Source organism: Heptranchias perlo, chromosome 25 (genome assembly GCF_035084215.1).
Source record: "Heptranchias perlo isolate sHepPer1 chromosome 25, sHepPer1.hap1, whole genome shotgun sequence".
NCBI lineage: Eukaryota > Metazoa > Chordata > Chondrichthyes > Hexanchiformes > Hexanchidae > Heptranchias > Heptranchias perlo.
The window spans coordinates 6243636-6267612 of record NC_090349.1 but is presented as its reverse complement, the minus strand read 5'-3'; the positions used below and the strand labels follow the sequence as shown (position 1 = coordinate 6267612).

Sequence of the window (23977 nt, the reverse complement as noted above, 5' to 3'; positions counted from 1 at the left end):
TTCCCATCAAAACCTGAAGCCAAACTTGGGGAATCTGACCCTCTGATAGTCACAATATTGCCCCCACCGCTCACTAGGTATGAAGGGGTGGGAGGCAGGACACATTGCAGTGCGACTTGAACTGGAAGGAAGTGGGGTCTGGGGCTGGACCCTGGCCTAAGGTGGAATGAGTGAATCAGGCTAGGAGGGAACGGTGGCCTAGTATTGCGGCTGAGAGGAAGTGTGGGGCCTGTAGCAGGAGGAGCTGCGGACCAGACCTGGCCTTGGGAGAGCACAGACAACAATGAGCAGATTTAATTTATATATAATATTCTTTTTAAAATCTTACATCTACACACACTTCCAGTCTGTGAAACCTTAATTGCTGGTGTCAGGTATTAGAATGATACAGCACAGAAGGAGGCCATTCAGCCCATCATGCCTGTGCCGGCTCTTTGAAAGAGCTTTTCAATTATCCCCATTTTCCTTTAGTCATACTTTTGAGGCAACTTTTTTACCCATTATAAATTCTTATGTCCACATTTTTCTGCATTAAATTTCATCTGCCACGTGTCCACCCATGCCACCAACCTGTCTATAATCCTCTTGAAGTCTATCACTATCCTCCCCACTGTTACTACCCTTCCAAGTTTTCTGTCGTCTGCAAATTTTGAAATTGTGCCCTGTACACCCAAGTCCAAGTCATTAATATATATCAAGAAAAGCAATAGTTCCAGCACTGACCCCTAGGGAACACCACTATACACCTCCCTCCAGTCCGAAAAACAACTGTTCACCACTACTCTCTGTTTCCTGTCACTTAGCCAGTTCTGTGTCCATGTTACTACTGCCCCCTTTATTCCATGGGCCACAATCTTGATGATAAGCCTACAATGCAGCACCTTATCAAACCCCTTTTGAAAATCCATATACGCCACATCAACTGCATTGCCCTCATCTACCCTCTCTGTTACCTCATCGAAAAACTCTATCAGGTTAGATAAACACGATTTGCGTTTAACAAATCCATGCTGGCTTTCCCTAATCAATCCACACTCTTGCATTCCTGTTGGGCGACAGTGCTGCTGCAAAATGGCTGCCATATTTGCCTAGACAGCAACAGTCAGTGCAAAGTAATTCATTGCCTGAATCACTTTGAAAGGTTTTGACATGATAAGACATTTTATAAGTGCAAGTATTCTCTGTTTAGCTGACTGACTTATGTTTCTTGACTCATCTTACACCCTTGAGTCCACTTAGCCTTGGGTAGATAGAGAAAGGCGATTTTCTCTGGTGGGGGAATCAAGAACGAGGGGAGATAATCTTAAAATGAGATCTCGGCCATTTAGGAATGAAATCAGGAAACTTTTTTACACAAAGGGTAGTAGAAATCTGAAGCTCACCCTCCCCCACAAAAGGCTATGGACGCTGGAGGTCAATTGGAGCTTTCAAGACTGAGATCGACAGATTTTTGTTAGATAAGGGTATCAAGGAATAAGGAACAAAGGAGATTAAATGGAGTCAAGATACAGATCAGCTGTGATCTGATTGAATGGCAGAACAGGCTTGATGGGCAGAATGACCTACTCCTGTCCCTATGTTCCTTCAAACCCCAAGAGGTGGAACTCACATCCTATGTTTTGTGTTGTTCTTCTTGTTGCCACAGACTCGCCACCCCGGGACGTAAGCTGCTGGAAGAAAGCCTACAACTGGTTCTGCGGGTTTGAGGACAAAGCCAAGAAGCTGAGCAAAGAGGAGCAGGAGGCCCTGCAGCAACAGCTGACAGACATTACAGAGGTGCCCCTGTGGAAAAACGTGGTTAACATTAACGCCATCATCTTGCTGGCTGTCTGCGTCTTCTTCTGGGCATATTACGCATAGCCCAACTCCGCAAGGAAATTACCTCGAGACCATCCTCTACAAGTTGATTCAACCATATCGATCATGCATTGCTTTCACACTGCTGACAGACGGGTGCACATTGGACTAGATTTAAACACAGTACTGTAAGCACCTGTCTGTATCGGCCTTTAAGATATGGTGTTTTAAGGCCTTAATAGTTCCTTTTTTATATCAAAAAGCAGAATAAAACCGGTGGCCTTGTTTTTTAATTAATTTTTATTTTTCTTATTGAGAATCATAGATCGAGGCCGAGGCCTAAACATCTTCCCTTCTCCTGGTTGCCAATTCGCATCAGCTACAGGGCTGTTGAGTTAGGAGACTATCTCCCGAAGTGTGTGTGACAATCTGGGCTCCCAGTCTCCAGGGGCCTTCAGCCAAGCAACCCTGGAGAGACTTTTATTTTAAAAAAAAGAATAATTCATTACATTTTTTTAGATAAGTGCAACAATCCAGTTCTGACGACAGATCTTCGACCTGAAACGGTAACTCTGTTTCTCTCTCCACAGATGCAGCCTTCCTTGCTGAGCTTTTCCAGCATTTTCTGTTTTTATTTCAGATTTCCAGCATGTGGCTTTCAATAATACTGCTGTAGGAAATAAAATGATAATTGCAGATATAATAAAATCCAACTTCCTGTTTTTCCCCTTGGATGTCAGATTCTAAATGTCCTTTAAATGTTCATTTTTACTGGGTTCAGTTCAATTTTTTTTTAAAGAAAGAACTTGCATTTATATAGGGCCTTTCACCACCTCAGGACATCCCAAAGCAAATTTGTTCACAACAAGGCCCCACAAACAGCAATGTGATAAATAACCAGGTTTTAGTGATGTTGGTTGAGGGATAAATATTGACCAGGTCACCAGGGAGAACTCCCCTGCTCTTCTTTGAAATAGTGCCATGGGATCCTTTACATCCACCTAAGAGGGCAGACAGGGCCTCGGTTAAACGTCTCATCCGAAAGACGGCACCTCCGACTGTGCAGCACTCCCTCAGTATTGCACTGAAAATCCAGAACTTCTCTTTTGTCAAGTTTTGTTCCCTCTTCAGCACTCTTGCTGGGATACAGTTCAATATTAACTCAAGTGGTCATTCACCATGTGTGGGCTTGTACAATAATTGCCAGTAGGGGTAGTCAACTATAGGGAGCCTCCACAACCCAGTCTTACCCTGTCTTCCTCACCCTGTATTGGATAGTGGTTAGGAGAGGAGGCCTGACTAGTTGTAGTGTCTACACCATTACCCTGGCTGAGACCCTTTGGCCTAGAAATTGGTCTGCACAGCACCCGTTTCTTGGGTGCTACTCGGTCTACAAAGGCCCCAATATGGCGGGCAGGAAGCACATTTCCTGCCGCCTCCCCCATCAATCCACAAGTCTCGAGAGCTGCTGGTCCGGTGATGCCTGGAGACACCCAAGGGAGGATACATTGCCTTGAATTTCCTCGGGATTAGCGTAACCCAGACGCAAACCAATTCCGTGGCTTAAAAGATTGCAGAACTCGGGGTGGGAGTTACGCATGTAAATACGACACATCCAAAACTCCTCGATCTTTTACGGCTGTTTGTCGTTCCCTCGTCCCGAACGCATCTTCGCCCGTAAAATTGCCCTCCCCCACCAAGTTACAGAGTCTCATGTACGAGTTTCTTACAGTTGTGCTTGCTCAGAGGCTTTCTACAAATTACCACCACATTTTCAGGAGCAGCAGGAAACAAAGAGCCCGAAATTGCTGCAACAGCGGGTTTGGCAGTGAACGCTGTTAATTGGACTTATGCTCACCATTGACATCGCGCTATACTTGCGCTGTAAATTGCTGGAACATCAATCCAATAAAGGTGCATCGATGTCAATGTCGCATCTGGGACCTCATAAACGCCGTGCCCAGTGGCTTATCACCTTAACCAATGAAAGAAAAGGATAGAGAAAGAAACACAGCGAAAGATGGAGAAGGAAATAGGGTGAATTAGAATCAAACAAAATATAGACGTAAAGAGAAGGAAATCAGATTAAGAGAGAGTGAGAGACAAAAGAGACGGAAAGGAAAAGTAAGAAAAACATTAAAAATAACAAGCAGAAGAGAACATTGTAATCCAGTTGTATTTGGGAATTGCTGTATTGGTCCTTGAGAAGTTAATGAGTGAATGGCAGGGTAGGTGAACGAAATGTACAAACATTCTTGACCCATGAAGTATAGAACCAGCAGCCCTGTCCATCATGATCTGGAATAGTGGAACACCCAGTGGGTGCACCTTTGCGCTGCTTTCATAGGAAAATAGGAATTGCTAGACCAAAAAATCCAAGGTCCATCTAATTCGCTTTCTACCATTCTGGTAGTCGCAGGACACAATGATAATGGAGTTATTGACTAATCATAGCAATCAATCTCCTATCAATGAGTCCACAACAGACCCAGAAATCTCACCAAGAAAACCCCAGTGGTGGAGAGCTTTGGGAACCATAGGTCCAAAGTCAGCTGTTCCTCCCAAGCACGCTACACTTACCACATCATATCTCAAATTATTCATTTATTGTATCCCAAAAATGTTATTTTCTGAAAGAAATTTATCTAGTTTGCATTTGAATGAGTGATCCAATTCAGAGTGCCGAAACAGCTTTGCATCCTGAAAATTATTGTCTTCCCACACTAACAGGAATGTGGACGGCAGGATCGACACGAAAGTACTGCCATGACAGATAAAAAGAATAAAAAACCTTTAAGAACAATTCACTACCTGCTGGAGTGAGAATTCCCAGCCTCATTTATCTTTATGGGCCTCCAAGGTGGGAATAGTTCCTAATAAGTCGTAAATCCAGCAATTTCACAATCACTGTTAAGTTTCACGGCGAGAAGGGACTTTTATTTGGTTTTAGCAATGCTAACGGTGGCACAAAGCGTCCAGCAATTTGCGGAGGATCGGAACTCATGGCATATCTCTTTTACTCCGCAAATTGCTGGATATTTGACGAATTAATAATGTCCCAATAATGCATCATTCTAATGGCGTGACTTCCTGGCAATTTCTGGCCCAAAGTCACCCTTTTTGGTCTTTTTTTCAGTGCATTTTATCCTCACTGGGACCTGATCTGTATTTTCAGTTTCTTTGAATGGATTTTTGTGGCATCTGTCACATTGGGAACGGAAAAGCTTCCCCGATTGCAGGTCCTGAAACGTGCTGCACCTGATGTGCATGAATGATGGTTGAATGAGTTGAAACTTGAATTTTCACACTTAAAGAAGGAGTATAATGGTGTGGGTTCAGTGCTTTCCTTGGGCCCCATTTTTGTGTGCGGGCGAATTCTAATGAATTTGGCAGGAAGTTTGAGCGTAATTTGGGTCTTTTTGGGTCTAACTTCCGGGTTGCACCCACAGAGGAAATTCCAGGCCCAGTCTGGTGTTGCCTGGACACACTGAGAATACAAGTTCTGCATACTGAGATTATAGATACTGTACATTGAGAATACAATAGTGTATACTGAGATTACAGGTACTATACACTGAAATTATAAACATAGAAAATAGAAGCAGGAGTAGGCCATTAGGCCCTTCGAGCCTGCTCCGTCATTCAATATGATCATGGCTGATCCTCTATCTCAATACCATATTCCTGCGCTCTCCCCATACCCCTTGACACCTTTTGCGTCCAGAAATCTATCTAGCTCCTTCTTAAATATATTCAGTGACTTGGCCTCCACAGCCTTCTGTGGTAGAGAATTCTACAGGTTCACCACCCTCCGAGTGAAGACATTTCTCCTCATCTCAGTCCTAAATGTCCTACCCCGTATCCTGAGACTGTGACCCCTCATTCTGGATCCCCCCAGCCCAGGGGAAACATCCTCCCCATCCAGTCTGTCTAGTCCTGTCAGAATTTTATATGTTTCAATGAGATCCCCTCTCATTCTTCTAAACTTGAGTGAATACAGGCCGAGTCGACCCAGTCTCTCCTCAAATGACAGTCCTGCCGTCCCAGGAATCAGTCTGGTGAACCTCCGCTGCACTCTTTCTATGGCAAGTATATCCTTTCTTAGGTAAGGAGACCAAAACTGCACACAATACTCCAGGTGTGGTCTCACTAAGGCCCTGTATAACTGCACTAAGACATCCTTGCTCCTGTACTCAAATCCTCTTGCAATAAAGGCCAACATACCATTTGCCTTCCTATCTGCTTGCTGCACCTGCATGTTTGCTTTCAGTGACTGGTGTACAAGGACACCCAGGTCCCTTTGTACATCAACATTCCCCAATCTATCACCACTTAAATAATACTCTGCCTTTCTGTTTTTCCTTCCGAAGTGGATAACTTCACATTTATCCACATTATACTGCATCTGCCATGTATTTGCCCACTCACTCAATTTGTCTAAATCGCCTTGAAGCCTCTTTGCACCCTCCTCTCAACTCACGATCCCACCTAGTTTTGTGTCATCACTGTTGTGCTGTACACTGAGATTATAGGTACTGTACACAGATTACAGGTACTGTACACTGAGATTACGGGTACTGTAAACAGGAGGGGTCAGAGAGAGTGTGAATAACAGGGAATAATGGTATCAACTTTGAGCTCTTGAAATCTCGTAAATCAGCTGATACCAGGAGGAACCTCACAATTGTATCCAAATTCTCACTGTGAATTGTATAAAATGCTTGAATCCCCAGATTGGATTACTCACTTTTCCACATCACTCACAAAATACAAACTGTATTATCCACTATAAGGAAATAGAGGTGTTGAGGTGAATGTATGGTGAGAATACAGGTACTGTACACTGACACTGTACACTGAGACATCATGTACGTACACCAAGACTATATGTGATGTATACTGAGACTGTGCAGGTACTGAGATTACAGGTATTGTACACCAAAACTCTATGTGCTGTGCACAGAGTTTGCACGCTGAGATTACAGTACACAACAACAACAACTTGCACTTATATAGCACCTTTAACCAAGGTGCTTCCCAGGAGAGATTATCAAACAATATTTGTCACCGAGCCACATAAGGAGATTTTAGAACAAGTGACCAAAAGCTTGATCAAAGAGGTAGGTTTTAAGGAGCGCCTTAAAGGAGGAGAGCGAGGTAGAGAGGCGGAGAGGTTTAGGGAGGGAATTCCAGAGCTTAGGCCCTGGGCAGCTGAAGGCACGGCCGCCAATGGTGGAGCGATTAAAATCAGGGGATGCGCAAGAGGCCAGAATTGGAGGAGCGCAGAGATCTCGGAGGGTTGTAGGGCTGGAGGAGGTTACAAAGATAGGGAGGGGCGAGGCGAGGGAGGGATTTAAAAACAAGGATACACCAAGACCATAAGCACTATATACTCAGACTTTACAGGTAGAATATTATAAACTAAAATGTGCAATTCAATAAAACTAATTGTGGAGACAAAAAAGAATTTTGTACAATGTTGAGTGAAGCCAGCTGCTCTCGTCACTGTTGGTATGATGGGATGTATATATTACTGAGGAGTAATGGCAGTGCCATCAAGCATCATTCACATACATAACCTGCTCACCGATGCTCAGTTTGGATTCTGCCAGAACAACTCAGTTTCAGACTACATCACGGCCTTCGACATCAAGGCTGCATTCAACCGAGTGTGGCACCAAGGGATCCGAGCATAACTGAGGTCAATGGGGTCAATGGGAAAACCCTCCAGGAGCTGGAGTCATACCTGCAAAGGAAGCCAGTAGTGGTTGTTGAAGGCTATTCTATCTCAGCCCCAGGACATCGCTGCAGGAGTTCTTCAGAGAAACAACCTTAGCCCATCATTCTTCAGCTGATTCATCAATGACCTTCCCTCCATTATAAGCGTCAAGAGTGGAGCTGTTTGCAGATGATTCCACAGTGTTTAGCTCCATTCCCAACTCCTTTGATAATGAAGCAGCCCATGCCAGCCTACAGCCGGACCTGAGTAATAACCAGGCTTGGGCTGACAAATGGCAGGTAACGTTCACACCACTTCAGTACCAGAACAAGAGAAAGTCCAGCCATTTACCCTTGACCTTCAGTGGCACCACCATTTCTGAGTCCCTCATCACCAGCGTCTTTAGGGTCATCACTGACCGGAAGCTGGAGTGGACCAGCCAGATCAACAATGTGGCAACAAAGGGCAGACGGTTGTTACTCTCCAACGAGTAGCTCGCCTACTGACCCCTTAAAGCCTCTCCTCCATCTAGAAGGCTAAAGTCAGGCGTGTGATGGACTCTCACCACTTGCTGGGCGGACGCAGCCGCCACAACACTCAAGAAGCTCAACACGATCCAGGACAGTGCAGTCTGCTTGATTGGTGTCCCTGCCACTGTATTCAATATCCACCACCAGAGCACTCTAGTTGCAGTGTGTATGATCTACAGGATGCATTGCAGCAACTCACCAAGGTTACTTTGACAGCACCTCCCTCGCCTGCGACCTCTACCACTGAGAAGGACAAGAGCAGCAATGATGTGAGGACACCACCAACTTTTTAAAAATGTTTTCATTCTCGGGACGTGGGCGTCACTGGCAAGACTGGCATTTATTTCCCATCTCTAGTTGCCCTGACTGACTTGCTAGACCACTTCAAAGGGCAGTTAAGAATCAACCACGTTGGTGTGGGACTGGAGTCACATAAAGGCCAGACCAGGTAAGGACGGCAGATTTCCCTTCCTGAAGGACGTTAATGAACCAGTTGGGTTTTTACAACAATCCGAGAGCTTCATGGTCACTTTTTCCGATCCCAGCTTTTTGTTTCCAGTCCAGTAACATAACCACTGCACTACTGTACCAAAAGCAAAATACAGCGGATGCTGGAAATCTGAAATAAAAACAGAAAATGCTGGAAACATTCTGCAGGTCAGGCAGCATCTGTGGAGAAAGAAACAGAGTTAACGTTTCAGGTCAATGACCTTTCATCAGAACTTCTGGCGAAGGGTCATCGACCTGAAACACTAACTCTGTTTCTTTCTCCGCACTACTGTACCCGTCTCCAAGTCTCCCTCTAAGTCGCATACCATCCTGACTTGGACAAATATCACCGTTCCTTCATCATATCTGGGTCAGTATCCTGGAATTCCCTACCTAACACCATTGTGGGAGCGCCATCACCACAAGGACTGCAGTGCTTCAAAGAGAAGACCCACCATCTCCTTCTCAGGGTCACTAAGGATGGGCAATAAATCGGCCTTGTCAGTGGCAACTACATCCCGAAAAAAAATGAAAAACATACCTTTGTGTGTTCAGTTACTTCCCCACCACGTATGATCCAATTGTGTTGTGTGATTATAAGTGCATGACTTTTATTGTTATGCTTGAAATATTAAGAAACTGAGATGTCAGAGAGTGCTATTAGTTTCAGGCTCTCAGAAGCCCAGACTCCCAGTCAGACGAGAACAAGGGAGAACATAACCAACGACATGAAGCAGAAAGGAGACAATAAAAAGGCAACTGAAGTGAAACTGCCCGTGGGCTTTAATCTCTACGTGAACATTTGTAACCCTGGTGACTAGAATCAATCTTGTGCAAATAAGCTGCTGGCCAAAGACTGCAATCTAACAAATAAGGCCGCCCACATGAAAAACTAATCAAGAAACCACACAATAAAACAAAGCCAATTGTTTATAGGTTTCTCTTGGCACCAATTCTGACTTCCAGTTCTCTTATCTAAAGAAATGATGTGGAGATGCCGGTGATGGACTGGGGTGGACAAATGTAAGGAGTCTTACAACACCAGGTTATAGTCCAACAGTTTTATTTGAAATCACAAGCTTTCGGAGGCTTCCTCCTTCGTCAGGTGATTTCAAATAAAACTGTTGGACTATAACCTGGTGTTGTAAGACTCCTTACATTTATCTAAAGAAAGAACTTGCATTTATATATCGCCTTTCACAACCTCAGGACATCCCAAAGCGTTTTACACCCAATGAAGTACTTTTGAAGTGTAGTCACTGTTGTAATGTGGGGAAACGCAGCAGCCAATTTGTGCACAGCAAGCTCCCACAAGCAGATAATGAGATAATGCTCGATAATCTGTTTTACTGGTGTTGGTTGAGGGACAAGTATCTTGCAGAAGATTGTTGATTTCCCTAACACTTGCACTGTCCCCCTCCCCTGTAGACATATCCTGCTTATGTGACTGCTTGGGGGGGTTGCTGGTGGAACAGCAGGTTTGACAATATCTCACTAAAGGTGGGTGTGTGGAAGGTGTGGTGATGGGTAGCTGTGGGATACAGTGCGTGTCTATGCTGTGGTTAGGAGGATGGTGGCTGTGCACTCACCTATCTTACGATGAGTTGGACAGCTCACCGTGCCCACTCAGGAAGAGCTCAAATTCACGTTTGTCTGACAACCAACTAGTGGCTTTACTCCGTTGGGTTGAGGTGGCTCAGAGTTGACACATCTGGAGATGGAAGCTCAGAACCAAGTCAATGCTCTGTAGCACTCAGTCGTCCGATACCTGGACTAGGCAGGTCTGCAGTACCCCCAGGTCTGGGGGGCTGGAATTCTTCCCACTCAGCTCCCGATAACCCTTCAAGCCAATGATTCTAGCATGGACAAGCAGTGGGAAGCAGCTCTGGTGAGCTGTCCAGTGTTGGCCGGTTAGACTCCAGCATCACACCTTTAAGAACATAACAACATAAGAAATAGGAGCAGGAGTAGGCCATACAGCCCCTCGAGCCTGCTCCGCCATTCAATCAGATCATGGCCGATCTTCTACCTCAACTCACTTATACGTCCGATCCCCATATCCCTTGATTCCCCTAGAGTCCAAAAATCTATCGCTCTCAGTCTTGAATATACTCAATGACTCAGCATCCATAGCCCTCTGAGGTAGAGAATTCCAAAGATTCACAACCCTCTGAGTGAAGAAATTTTTCCTTATCTCAGTCCTAAATGTCCGACACCTTATTCTGAGACTATGCCCCCTAGTTCTAGACTCTCCAGCCAGGAGAAACAGGCTCTCAGCATCTACCCTGTCGAGGCCTCTCAGAATCTTATATCTTTCAATAAGATCACCTCTCATTCTTCTAAAGTCCAGAGAGTATTGGCCCATTCTACTCAATCTCTCCTCATAGGAAAACCTTCCATTCCCAGGAATCAATTTAGTGAACCTTCGTTGCACCCCCTCTAAGGCAAATATATCCTTCCTTAGATAAGGAGACCAAAACTGGACACAGTACTCCAGATGTGGTCTCACCAAAGCCCTGTATAATTGCAGCAAGACTTCATTACTGTTGTAATCCAACCCTCCCTTGCAATAAAGGCCAACATGCCATTTGCCTTCCTAATTGCTTGCTATACCTGCATGTTAACTTTTTGTGTTTCTTGTACGAGGACACCCAAGTCTTTCTGGACATCAACATGTAATAGTTTCTCACCATTTAAAAAAATTCTGTTTTCCTATTCTTCCCACCAAAATGAATAATCTCACATTTCCTCACATTATAATCCATCTGCCACCTTCTTGCCCATTCATTTAACCTGTCTATATCCCTTTATATCTATATATCTTTGTGTCCTCCACAAAGCTTACTTTCCCACCTAGCTTTGTATCGTCAGCAAACTTGAATACATTACACTCAATCCCTTCATCTAGGTTATTAATATAGATTTGTAAATAGCTGAGGCCCAAGCACTGATCTTTTCGGCACCCCACCAGTTACAGCCTGCCAACCTGAGAATGACCCGTTTATCCCTACTCTGTTTCCTGTCCGTTAACCAATCCTCTATCCATGCTAATATATTACCCCCAGCCCATGAGTCCTTATCTTGTGTAACAACCTTTCATGTGGCACCTTATCAAACGCCTTTTGAAATTCCAAATATACTACATCCACTGGTTCCCCTTTATCTACCCTGCTAGTTACATCCTCAAAACAATTGCCTTGGTCGGCTCAGATAACCTGTGGGAGATACAAAAGCTGAAGGGCACATAACCACTTCATTGTCCTTGGATTTGAATATCCTTACTTGATGGCCTGGTGAGGAAATTCACTGTCAGTGTGACACAACACCTTACAGATTAGGAAAGTCCCAGGTACACCCTGAGACCATCCTGTGTTATCTGATCCTAGCCTGGCTGGCAGTGGAGGTGCTACAATTGGCCGCAGAACACCTATGGCAGGGATGGGAATAAAAATCAGCTCGGGCTCCCGATCCTGTTGGCCAAGGTGTGACCTCTGCTGGAAAGTGTGTGTTGTGGAGAAGGATGGGGTCAGGCTTGGCTCTGATGGCCCCACGGCCAAGAGAGCCTGGGAAAACTGAAGAGGTAAGGCTCGGAGTGAAGAGTGTGAGTGAGGCACTGAAGGAGCCCCTAGGAGTGTACCCCGGCAAGAATCAGCACCTTTATCGAAAATTAAAAAACAAAATGTGCAGTGACCAACAGAATTACACCTTTATAATAAGTAGCTATGGAGCACTGAGTTTGTCAGCTGGTGCATGTGCTGAGGGTTACGTGCTCGGAACAAGGGCCCAGTCTTCACTTGGCACAGCAGCGAGATTCTCCAGTGTGCTTCAATCAAACATGATGGAAGGTTATAGAGACAACAGGAATAAAGATAGTTCTGTAACCTCCTCCAGCCCTACAACCGCCGCCCCCCCACCCCCGAGAGCTCTGCGTTCCTCCAACTCTGGACTTTTTTGCATCCCACACTTCCTACGCCCCACCATTGGCAGATGTGCCTTCGGCAGTCTAGGCCCTGGACTTCCCTCCCTCACCCTCTCCATCCCTCTCTCCTCCTTTAAGATGCTTCTTAAAACCGACCTCTGATCAAGCTTTTGGTCACCTGTCCTAATTTCTCCTTCTTTGCTCGATGTCAATCTTTGTCTGATGACTCTCCTGTGAAGCCCCTTGGAATGTTTCGCTATGTATAAATCCAAGTTGTTGTTGTAAATACTCCATACGATGGTTCCTGTATCACTGAGACCAAGGAATCGCCACCTGTGGAAAGCAGTTGGCCAAGGTTAAACAATCAAGGTCGAGGAATATTCTGCATTTAACTTGATAACAGCTGTGGATAAGGGAGTGTTTACCTAGAAAAAATTTGTCTTTGTATTGAGAACCTAAGATTCAGAGAGTAGACCACCACCAAGGCTGAAATGAGGAAAAGGGAAGAGATAAATATGGCATCAGTGACCAGGAGATGGCAAACTGGGAATCCTACAGGTCTTTATTTCTTCTTTTCTCTTTGCCCCTCCCTGGGCCCCCCTCTCCTGTCATCATGGCTTCTTTCATTTCTCCCCTCATGGGTACTCTGCTCCCCCAAATCCCTACCCCAACCCTTTACCACTCCTCGACCTTCCTAATCTCTTGCGATCCCGGGCTTGACTCCCTCTTGGATAAGCCTACAGCCTCCCTCTGTGCTTCACTTGGCATCCTCCGAAAGGCCCATCGAGACACTCGTCGTTGCCTCCTTAAGAGCAGCAACCTCCACTGCCCCACCCTACTCTCTCACCGACTTTCCCACCCAGCACGCCCACTGAGAGCCAATCTTGCCAATCTCCTTCCCGTCCCACTCACCCCACCCAGCGCTGACCCTGTGCACTCTGCCAGTGGATCGGCTAACATCGTCCCTCTCCACATCTCCCTCCAGAACATCCATTCACTTGTGAACAAGGCCCTTGCCGTCCATGAGCTTATTGTGGATGACTGCATCAACATCATGGCCTTGATGGAAACCTGGGTGACGGGTGATGACACCTTCCCCCTTAATGAAGCCTCCCTGCCTGGCCATACCTTCCACCACTTGCCCCACCCAGACCACCGCTGTGGCGGTTTGGCCCTTATCACCTAATCACACCTTGGTCTGTCCCCCTGCTCCTCTGGCACCTTCTCTTCCTTTGAGCATCTCACCTTGTTCCACGCCCCTCGCCTCTCCTTTAAAATCCTCGTTCTCCACCGCCCACCCAAGTACCACGCCAAGTTTCTCACCGAGATATCTTCACTGCTTTCCTCCCTCAGCCTCTGCACCGAGCGACTTCTCATCCTTGCTGATTTCAACCTCCATCTCAACTCATCATGCTCTCTCTCTTCCGAGTTCACTGCCCTCCTAATCTCCCTTAATCTCTCCCTCCATATAAACTCCCCTACCCATATTCACGGCCACCCCCTCCACCTTGCCATCTCACGTGGCCTCTCTACTCCCATCATGTCAATCACCGACACGGCCTCTCTGATCACTTCCTTGTATCTCTCTCCACCCACATCTCCCTCCCCCTCCCAATCCCACTTCCTTCTGTGTCCGCCCCGGAAAAAACTCTCTCCCAAGTCACTTACAACGACACTTTCAAATTCCCAACTGTTTAGCCTTTGGTCCTCCATTCACCACGACATTTCTGCAGCTACTGATTTGCTCAATCACACCCTCACCTTCACCTTTGATGCCCTTGTCCCCATTAAAACCATTACTCTCTCTCACCCTGGTCACTCCCCCTGATACGGCCTTCATCTCTGCTCCCTTAAGTCCAAGAGATGCAGGCTTGAATGTTTATGATAGACAACTGGTTTAGCCATTCATCCCCAGATCTGGTTGGACCACATTAAGCACTATCAGGTCCTTTGCCAAAAATGCTCACTATTCCAGGATCATCCTGGAATGCAAAGATAACCCCGGCTTCTCTTCTCCACTACAAACCATCGTCTTAAACCCCTCTCCCCTGCCTCCTCCACCCTCACCTCCAAAAGCAAGTGCGAGGAGCTCAGTCCTTGTCACTAAGATTGAGACCATCCGTTCAGCTGCCTCTGCCGCTTCCCTCCCTTCCCCTAGCCCACCGAGCCAAACTTCCCCTACAGCTCCCCCCTGCCCTAGCCCTGAATTCACATCTTCCTCTAGTTTCTCTCCCATCTCCCCTCATGCCCTCTCCGAGTTTATCTTGACCATGAGACCCACCTCCTGCTCCCTCGATCCTATTCCCACCAAACTGCTGACCACCCAACTTCCCTTCCTGACCCCCATGTTAGTTGATATTGTTAACGGTTCCCTCTCCTCAGGTACTATCCCCCTCCCCTTTAAATCTGCCGTCATCACCCCCCTCCTCAGAACACCCATCCTTGACCCCTCTGTCCTTGCAAAATATCACCCCATCTCCAACCTCCCTTTCCTCTCCAAAGTCCTTGAACGTGTTATCACCTCCCAAATCCATGTCCATCTTTCCCGCAACTCCATATTTGAATTCCTCCAATCAGGTTTCCGCCCCGCCACATGACTGAAATGGCCCTAATCAAAGTCACAAATGACATCCTATGTGACTGTGACGATGGTAAACTCTCCCTCCTAAACCTTCTTGACCTGTCTGCAGCCTTTGACACGGTTGACCACACCATCCTCCTCCAATGCCTCTTCTCCGTCGTCCAGCTGGGTGGGACTGCGCTCGCCTGGTTCCATTCCTACCTATCCAGTCATAGCCAGAGAATCTCCTGCGATGGCTTCTCTTCCCACTCCTGCACCGTTACCTCTGGAGTCCCCCAAGGATCTATCCTTGGCCCCCTCCTATTTCTGATCCACATGCTGCCCTTGGTGACATCATCTGAAAATACAACGTCCCGGCTTCCATCTTCCACCCTCTGCTGGCGCGGGGCACCTGTTTACAAAATGTACTGAGGGCCCGAGAAATTATTTAAATTAAGGGGGGTCCTGATTATGTGTCTCACAAAGTGTACTTCGCAGAAGTCCCGTAGGTAGAATAGAATCATAGGATGATACCGCATAGAAGGAGGCCTTTCGGCCCATCGTGCCTGTGCCGGCTCTTTGAAAGAGCTATTCAATTAGTCCCACTCCCCTGCTCATTCCCCATAGCCCTGTAAATTGTTCCTTTTCAAGTATTTATCCAATTCCCTTTTGAAAATTACTATTGAATCTGCTTCCACCGCCCTTTCAGGCAGTGCATTCCAGATCATAACAACTCGCTGCGTAAAATAATTTCTCCTCGTCTCCCCTCTGGTTCTTTTGCCAATTACTTGAAATCTGTGTCCTCTGGTTACCGACCCACCTGCCACTGGAAACAGTTTCTCCCTATTTATTCTATCAAAATCCTTCATAATTTTCAACACCTTTATTAAATCTCCCCTTAACCTTCTTTGTTGTAAGGAGAACAATCCCGACTTCTCCAGTCTCTCCACGTAACTGAAGTTCCTCATCCCTGGTACCTTTCTGGTAAATCTCCCCTTGCACCCTCTCCAAGGATGAGTTGCTGTACAATTTGACTTTCAGTATTAGTTTACAGACCATTGGTGCAATATTTCACCTCTGAGGGGTGAGCTCAATGGGCTGAACAACCTCTTCTCATCGTTTATTTTCTCTTCTGTTCTTATTTGAACCTGACACTGGTTACTTGGGCTGATGGTGGGGATTCTGGGATGGCCTTGCTAGGTTCTATATCGTTTCTCACCAGCTATCCAACTGCACTTTCAGTGGTACGAAGTTGAAATGCTAACCTGGGCGGTAACTCTGTGAAACTATTGCCCAATTACAGCAGCCCCGGTGATTAAATTCTGACCAACGATCTCTGCCAGACCCTAAAAGCCTTTTACCGTTTCTGGATGCAGGTCTACAAATTTTCCACTGCATTTTCTTTCTTGGCAACAAACCAAGTTTATGATAATGGGAGTTTAGTGAAAGAACATCTCCAAATGCCTGTGTAGACTTCCAAAATGATTTTTACTGTTATATTAGCCAAAGGTAAACATATGGTGACTGTAAATCACCCGTGCCTGGTTCCCAAGGGGCAATCAAAGAAAAATCGAAAGGCTGCTTTTTATTTACATGCTTTGCTTATCTCTTCCAGGATCCTGATGAGTGAGTGAAGTCACGCTGTCTTATAGACTCTGTTCAATTCAGCTGTTGATTCCGACAGCAGAAGGTTGAATGACATCCATGTATTGCTGGAGTTTCATTCTCATCTTTTACCATGTCACGTGAATCTCGCTGTCAAATTTCGTGACTATTGCTCCCAAATGTCCACATTTGTACATGTAGTTTGTGCAAAATCACAATATACGAATAATTAGAAAAACTTGTATTACAATAAAGGGGCTCATTCGATGGACTGCAGCGGTTCAAGAAGGCCCAACATCACCTTCTCAGGGCAACCAGGGTTGGGCAATAAATGTGGCCTTGCCAACAACACCCACATCCCGAGAACAAATACAAACAAATTGCAGACCAGGATCAATCCAGGTTCAGTCCCTGGTCTATGTTGAGTTGGCTGAGCTCAGTGCTACAGCTGGAGTCAGGTAACGGAGAGGAAAATGGGAAAACTGGACACAATATTCTAATTGTGGCGTAGTAATGATTTGTATAGGTTTAACGTGATACCTTTGCTTTTGTACTCTATGCGCCTGTTACTAAAATGTGTCAACCCACCTTTAAAGATTTGTGTTCCTGAGCCTCACTACTCCTTTTAAAGTTTTAGTGCATCTGACCTCTCATTCTTCTTCCCAAAATGTATCACCTCTCATTTCTCTGCATTAAACTTCATTTTTTAAAATTCATTCTGGGGATGTGGTCATCGCTGGAAAGGCCAGCATTTATTGCCCATCTCTAGTTGCCCTGAGAAGGTGGTGATACACTAAGTGACTTGCTAGGCTACTTCAGAGGGCAGTTAAGAGTCAACCAAGTGAGACTGGAGTCACATATCGGCCAGGCCGGGTAAGGACGGCAGGTTTCCTTCCCTAAAGGACATTAATGAACCAGTTGGGTTTTTAACGACAATCCGACAGCTTCATGGTCACTTTTACTGAAAGTGTTTTTTTATTTCCAGATTTTTAAACTGAATTCAAATTCTCAAACTGCTTTGAGGGGGACCTGAACTGATGTTCGCTGCATTATGGGTCCCCAACTCTTTACAATCTATATTAACGATTTGGAGGAGGGGACCGAGTGCAACATATCAAAATTTGCAGATGATACAAAGATGGGAGGGAAAGTAGAGAGTGAGGAGGACATAAAAAACCTGCAGGGGGATATAGACAGGCTGGGTGAGTGGGCGGAGATTTGGCAGATGCAATATAATATTGGAAAATGTGAGGTTATGCACTTTGGCAGGAAAAATCAGAGAGCAAGTTATTTTCTTAATGGCGAGAGACTGGAAAGTACTGCAGTACAAAGGGATCTGGGGGTCCTAGTGCAAGAAAATCAAAAAGTTGGTATGCAGGTGCAGCAGGTGATCAAGAAAGCCAACGGAATGTTGGCTTTTATTGCTAGGGGGATAGAATATAAAAACAGGGAGGTATTGCTGCAGTTATATAGGGTATTGGTGAGACCGCACTTGGAATACTGCATACAGTTTTGGTCTCCATACTTAAGAAAAGTCATACTTGCTCTCGAGGCAGTACAAAGAAGGTTCACTCGGTTAATCCCGGGGATGAGGGGGCAGACATATGAGGAGAGGTTGAGTAGATTGGGACTCTACTCATTGGAGTTCAGAAGAATGAGAGGCGATCTTATTGAAACATATAAGATTGTGAAGGGGCTTGATCGGGTGGATGCAGTAAGGATGTTCCCAAAGATGGGTGAAACTAGAACTAGGGGGCATAATCTTAGAATAAGGGGCTGCTCTTTCAAAACTGAGATGAGGAGAAACTTCTTCACTCAGAGGGTGGTAGGTCTGTGGAATTTGCTGCCCCAGGAAGCTGTGGAAGCTACATCATTAGATAAATTTAAAACAGAAATAGACAGTTTTCTAGAAGTAAAGGGAATTAGGGGTTATGGGGAGCGGGCAGGAAATTGGACATGAAGCTGAGTTCGGATCGGTCAATGCCCTGTGGGTGGCGGAGAGGGCCCAGGGGCTGAGTGGCCGGGTCCTGCTCCTACTTCTTGTGTTCTTTAGATTTGTGGTTGGGATCAGATCAGCCATGATCTTATTGAATGGCGGAGCAGGCTCGAGGGGCCGATTGGCCTACTCCTGCTCCAATTTCTTATGTTCTTATTAGCCCAGGCCTTTGTCCAGTAACATAAGCACTTCATTACCCTACACCAACATACTCTGACATCTGTCTGCCCCATCTGGCAGCCTATGTCTTCTTGAAGTTCCTTACATTCCTCTTCACTGTTAAACACACTCCATATTTTTGTGTCGTATTCAAATTTTGATACTGTGCCCCCGTACCCAAGTCCAGGTCATTTGTATATATTAAGAACATTTGTATATATTAAGAGCATTTATATACTTTAAGGAACAGTAAAGGATACGGCTTTATTCCAATTTTAAGAAAGTGGCCTTTTACGAGTGGACAGTCATTGTTACGTGTTTTTATTTATCTGGGAGAGGAAAGGATGCTCCCCTAGAATAAGGAGGGAATTTGCTTATGGCCTTAGTCACCATGTGATGCTTTAATTGAGTATTCATTCAGGGCTGCTTATCACAGAGAGAAATGCCAACATAGTGAATGAATCTCCATCATTTGACAGAGCATTTTGGTGGTACTGATCATAATCCAGTTAGATTTAGCATAGTTATGGAAAAGGACAGAGATAGAACAGGAGTAAAAGTTCTAAATTGGGGAAAGGCCAATTTTACTAAGCTGAGAAGTGATTTAGCAAAAGTGGTCTGGAAACAGCTACTAGAAGGTAAATCAGTGTCAGAGCAGTGGGAGGCATTCAAGGGGGAGATTCAAGGGGTGCAGAGTAAACATGTTCCCACAAAGAAAAAGAGTGGGGCTGCCAAATCTAGAGCCCCCTGGATGACAAGGAGCATACAAGGTAAGATAAGGCAAAAAAGGAAAGCTTATGTCAAACACCGAGAGCTCAATACTACAGAAAGCCTAGAGGAGTATAGAAAGTGCAGGGGTGAAATTAAAAAGGAAATTAGGAAAGCAAAGAGAGGGCATGAAAAAATACTGGGAAGTAAAATTAAGGAAAACCCCAAAAATGTTTTATAAATAAATAAACAGCAGGAGGATAACTAAGGAAAGAGTAGGGCCTATTAGAGACCAAAAAGGTTACCGATGTGTGGAGGCGGAAGATGAGGGTATGGTTCTTAATGAATACTTTGCGTCTGTCTTCACAAAAGAGGCGGATGATGCAGACATTGTAGTTAAGGAGGAGGAGTGTGAAATATTGGTTGGGATAAACTTAGTGAGAGAGGAAGTATTAAGGGGATTAGCATTTTTGAAAGTAGATAAATCACCAGGGCTGGATGAAATGTATCCCAGGCTGTTAAGAGAAGCAAGGGAGGAAACAGTGGAGACTCTGACCATCATTTTCCAATCCTCACTGGTTACAGGCATGGTGCCGGAGGATTGGAGGACTGATAGCATTGTACCGTTGTTTAAAAAAGGATAGACCAAGTAATTACAGGCCAGTCAGTCTAACCTCGGTGGTGGGCAAATTATTGGAATCAATTCTGAGGGACAGGATAAACCATCATTTAGAAAGACATGTGTTAATCAAGGACAGTCAGCATGGATTTGTTAAGGGAAGGTCATATCTGACTAACTTGATTGAATTTTTTGAGGCGGTAACAATGAGGGTCGATGAGGGTAACGCGTGTGATGTAGTCTACATAGATTTTAGCAAGGCTTTTGACAAGGTCCCACATGGCAGTCAAAAAAGTAAAACCCCATGGGATCCAAGGGAAAGAGGCTCGTTGGATCCAAAATTGTCTCAGTGACAGGAAGCAAAGGGTAATGGTTGACGGGAGTTTTTGTGACTGGAAAGCTGTTTCCAGTGGGGTCCTGCATGGCTCAGTACTAGGTCCTTTGCTTTTTATGGTATATATTAATGGTTTGGACTTGAATGTGGGGGGCTTGATCAAGAAGTTTGCAGATGATACAAAAATTGGCCGTGTGGTTGATAGTGAGGAGGAAAGCTGTAGATTGTAGGAAGATATCAATGTACTGGTCAGATGGGCAGAAAAGTGGCAAATGGAGTTCAATCCTGAGAAGTGTGAGGTAATGCATTTGGGGATGGCAAACAAGGCAAGGGAGTACACAATAAATGGGAGGATACTGAGAGGTGTAGAGGAACAGAGGGACCTTGGAGTGCATGTCCACAGATCCCTGAAGGTAGGAGGACAGGTAGATAAGGTGGTTAAGAAGGCAGTAGGGATATTTCCTTTATTAGCAGAGGCATTAAATATAAGAGCAGGGAGGTTATGCTAGAACTGTACAAAACATTGGTTAGGCCACAGCTCGAGTACTGCCTCCAGTTCTGGTCACCACATTACAGGAAAGATGTGATTGCACTAGAGAGGGTGCAGAGGAGATTTACGAGGATGTTGCCAGTACTTGGGTGTGCACTTGAAGTGCTGTAACCTAAAGGGCTACGGACCAAGTGCTGGAAAGTGGGATTAAGCTGGATAGCTCTTTTTCGGCCGGCACAGACACGATGGGCCGAATGGCCTCTTTCTGTGCCGTAACTTTCGATGATTCTATGAACTGCAGACCTAAACTGGACATGTTGGGCTCGATTTTGAAAGGGCCCAGGCTGGCAGCGGGGGAGGGGGGGGTCAATGGGTGCAGGGATAATCCGACTAATAAAATCTTACCGTTTCCCACACAATCGCGAGTTAACTGGTGGCCCTTAACCTGGCTTCTGGGTTTGCCGTCCGAAAGCTGCACAGCGGGTGGACTGTGCACCCACATCACAGGCTGTCAGCTGGAGCGGCTCCATTGCTCCAAAGGCTTTTGCTAGAGCAAAGACCCAGAAATCACAATGGAGCAGCACAGGGGCAAGGCTGCTCCAAGTTTCAGCGATGCCTCACTGCAGCAGCTACTGGATGGGGTGAGGAGAAGGAGGGAAATGTTTTACCCCGTGGACGGGAGGAAGTGCCCTGCCTCTGCCACCAAAAAGGCCTGGCTCGAGGTGGCAGAGGAGGTCACCAGCAGCAGCAATATCTCCTGCACCTGGTTCCAGTGCAGGAAGCGTTTCAATGACCTAACTAGGTCAGCAAAAGTGAGTACACTTACTGATTCTCCTGCATTCTGTCTGCCACATCACCGCCCCCATCCCCCAACTCATTCTGCACTGCTAAGACTACTCTGTCACATCACTCCTCACACCCACTTAAGGCTCATCCTCAACTTACCTGTACTTCCTCATTACTTCCTTACTCCCCATTAGTCACCCCACCACTACCACTCATCCCAATCCTCATCCAATGTGATGGCTCTGTCACATACTCACCCTCTGATGCACCTCTTTCACGGTCAGCCTCACCCAAAGCAATGCATTCATCAATTGGCCACTTCACCATCACTCACTCAAACGTCAGTTCTTTCTCCCCTTCCAGAAGAGAGTGCAAAATACATGCGAGAGGGCGAGGACTGGAGGGGGGCCACAACAAGTAGTGGTCCTCACAGACACATAGCAGGAGGCGCTGGAGATCAGCCGAACCCTCGAGTGTCTGTCTGTCGGGGACGGCAAGATTGGCACCCCAGAAACGTCTGGTGACACAACTTTAACATTCATCACACACAACATGAATTGATCTTAACAATGTTTGCCATGTTGAACACCTCAGTATGCTCATCACAACATGACACATCTGTGATGATGCTTGATATTTCCTTCTGTTCTCTTACAGGCCCTTCAACGATGGCAGACAGCGATTCCTCAGAGGGCCAGCCGGCTTCTGAGGGTGCACCGTCACATCGTAGCAAGCCATCCACCAGCACAGATACTCACACCTCGGTGGGTCCTAGGCCTCAGTTAGTTGGGTTGGCACCTAGTGAGTCACCACACACAAGTGAGCACGAGCAGACACTGGTGGCAGGGGCAGCTGCGGAGAGTCCCCATCGGTGGGTGCACTCCTCTCTAGGCTCTGCGCAGCTGGATGCAGATGCTTAACCCCGGGGGTCATCCTTTAAAAGGAGAATGATCGAGGGGCAACAGTACTTTTGCGAGGTGCTGGAACAGGTGCAACGTGCACTCTCCACAATAGCCCAGAGGATGGAGGAGTCCAACTCCTGCATGAGTGAAATGGTGGCCAGATACGGGAGGAAATGTTTGAGGTAGTGTCACAGGTAAGTGCGGGAATGTCTGCGATGGAGAGAAGGCTAGCCTCTATTGAGTTTCTAGCACAAATGAGTCTGTTCAGGCTCTGACAACGGCCGTTCAGACTCGGTGAACAATGTTCTATCGCCTTAAACAGGCAGGCAGATACACTAGCACTGGCCTTACAAGGCTTCACATATGTCCTCCAAACTATTGTCCAGCGGGGTGATAGGAGTAATGTGAGCCTGGACCAGGAGAGGATGATGGCGAAAGGGGACATGGAAGTGGGGACGTGTCCATACTATTTCCCGCACTTCTACCTGCACCCCTTCCCCACCCTCCCAGAACCATAATAGGGTCCCCCTTGTCCTCACCTTCCACCCCACAATCAACAGATCATCCTCCGCCTTTTCCGCCACCTCCAATGCGATGCCACCACCAAACACATCTTCCCCTCCCCTCCCCTCCCAGCTTTCTGAAGGGACCGCTCCCTCCGTAACACCCTGATCCACTCCTCCATCGCACCCAACACCGGCTCTCCTCCCCACGGCACCGTCCCGTGCGAGCGCAGGAGATGCAACACCTGCCCTTTCACCTCCCCACTTCCCACCGTCCAGGGCCCCAAACACTCCTTCCAGGTGAAGCAGCGATTTACTTGTACTTCTTTCAATACTGTATTCGCTGCTCACGATGCGGTCTCCTCTACAATGGGGAGACCAAATGCAGATTGGGCGATTGCTTTGCTGAACACCTCCGCTCTGTCCGCAAGCATGACCCTGACCTGCCGGTCGCTTGCCATTTTAATTCTCCGTCCCACTCCCACCCTGACCTCTCTGTCTTCAGTCTCCTACACTGTTTCAATGAAGCTCGAGGAACAGCACCTCATCTTTCGATTAGGCATTTTACAACCTTCTGGACTCAATACTGATTTCAGTAACTTTAGATCATAACCACTGCTCCCATTCTTTTGGACGCCAGTGCTGCTAATGGTTCTGATGTTGCCATTTACAGCTCCTCTAGACCCATCTTTTGTTTCTTTACTTGTCCCATTCCCACCCTCCTTGCCTTGCACCATCCTCCCTTTTGTCATCTAATCACTCCTGCCCTCCACCCTATCACAGATGCCCCCTTTTGTTCTTTCCTCCCCTCCCTTCCTCTCCCACTTTGCCTTGTTCTGTTCTTGCTTAAAATCTGTTAAA

General features: G+C 46.3%; 1 protein-coding gene across 2 annotated transcripts in view; it reads left to right on the top strand.

Moving 5' to 3' along the window:
• Nucleotides 1-2529, top strand: part of slc5a1 (solute carrier family 5 member 1) — a 136695-nt gene extending 134166 nt beyond the window's left edge. For both annotated transcript variants that reach the window (XM_068005511.1, XM_068005510.1), the window contains exon 15: nucleotides 1646-2529. In XM_068005511.1, the coding sequence (XP_067861612.1) occupies nucleotides 1646-1860 (215 nt within the window). In that variant the 3' untranslated portion in view covers nucleotides 1861-2529. The remainder of the gene's footprint in view (nucleotides 1-1645) is intronic.
• Nucleotides 2530-23977: the final 21448 nt, after the last annotated feature.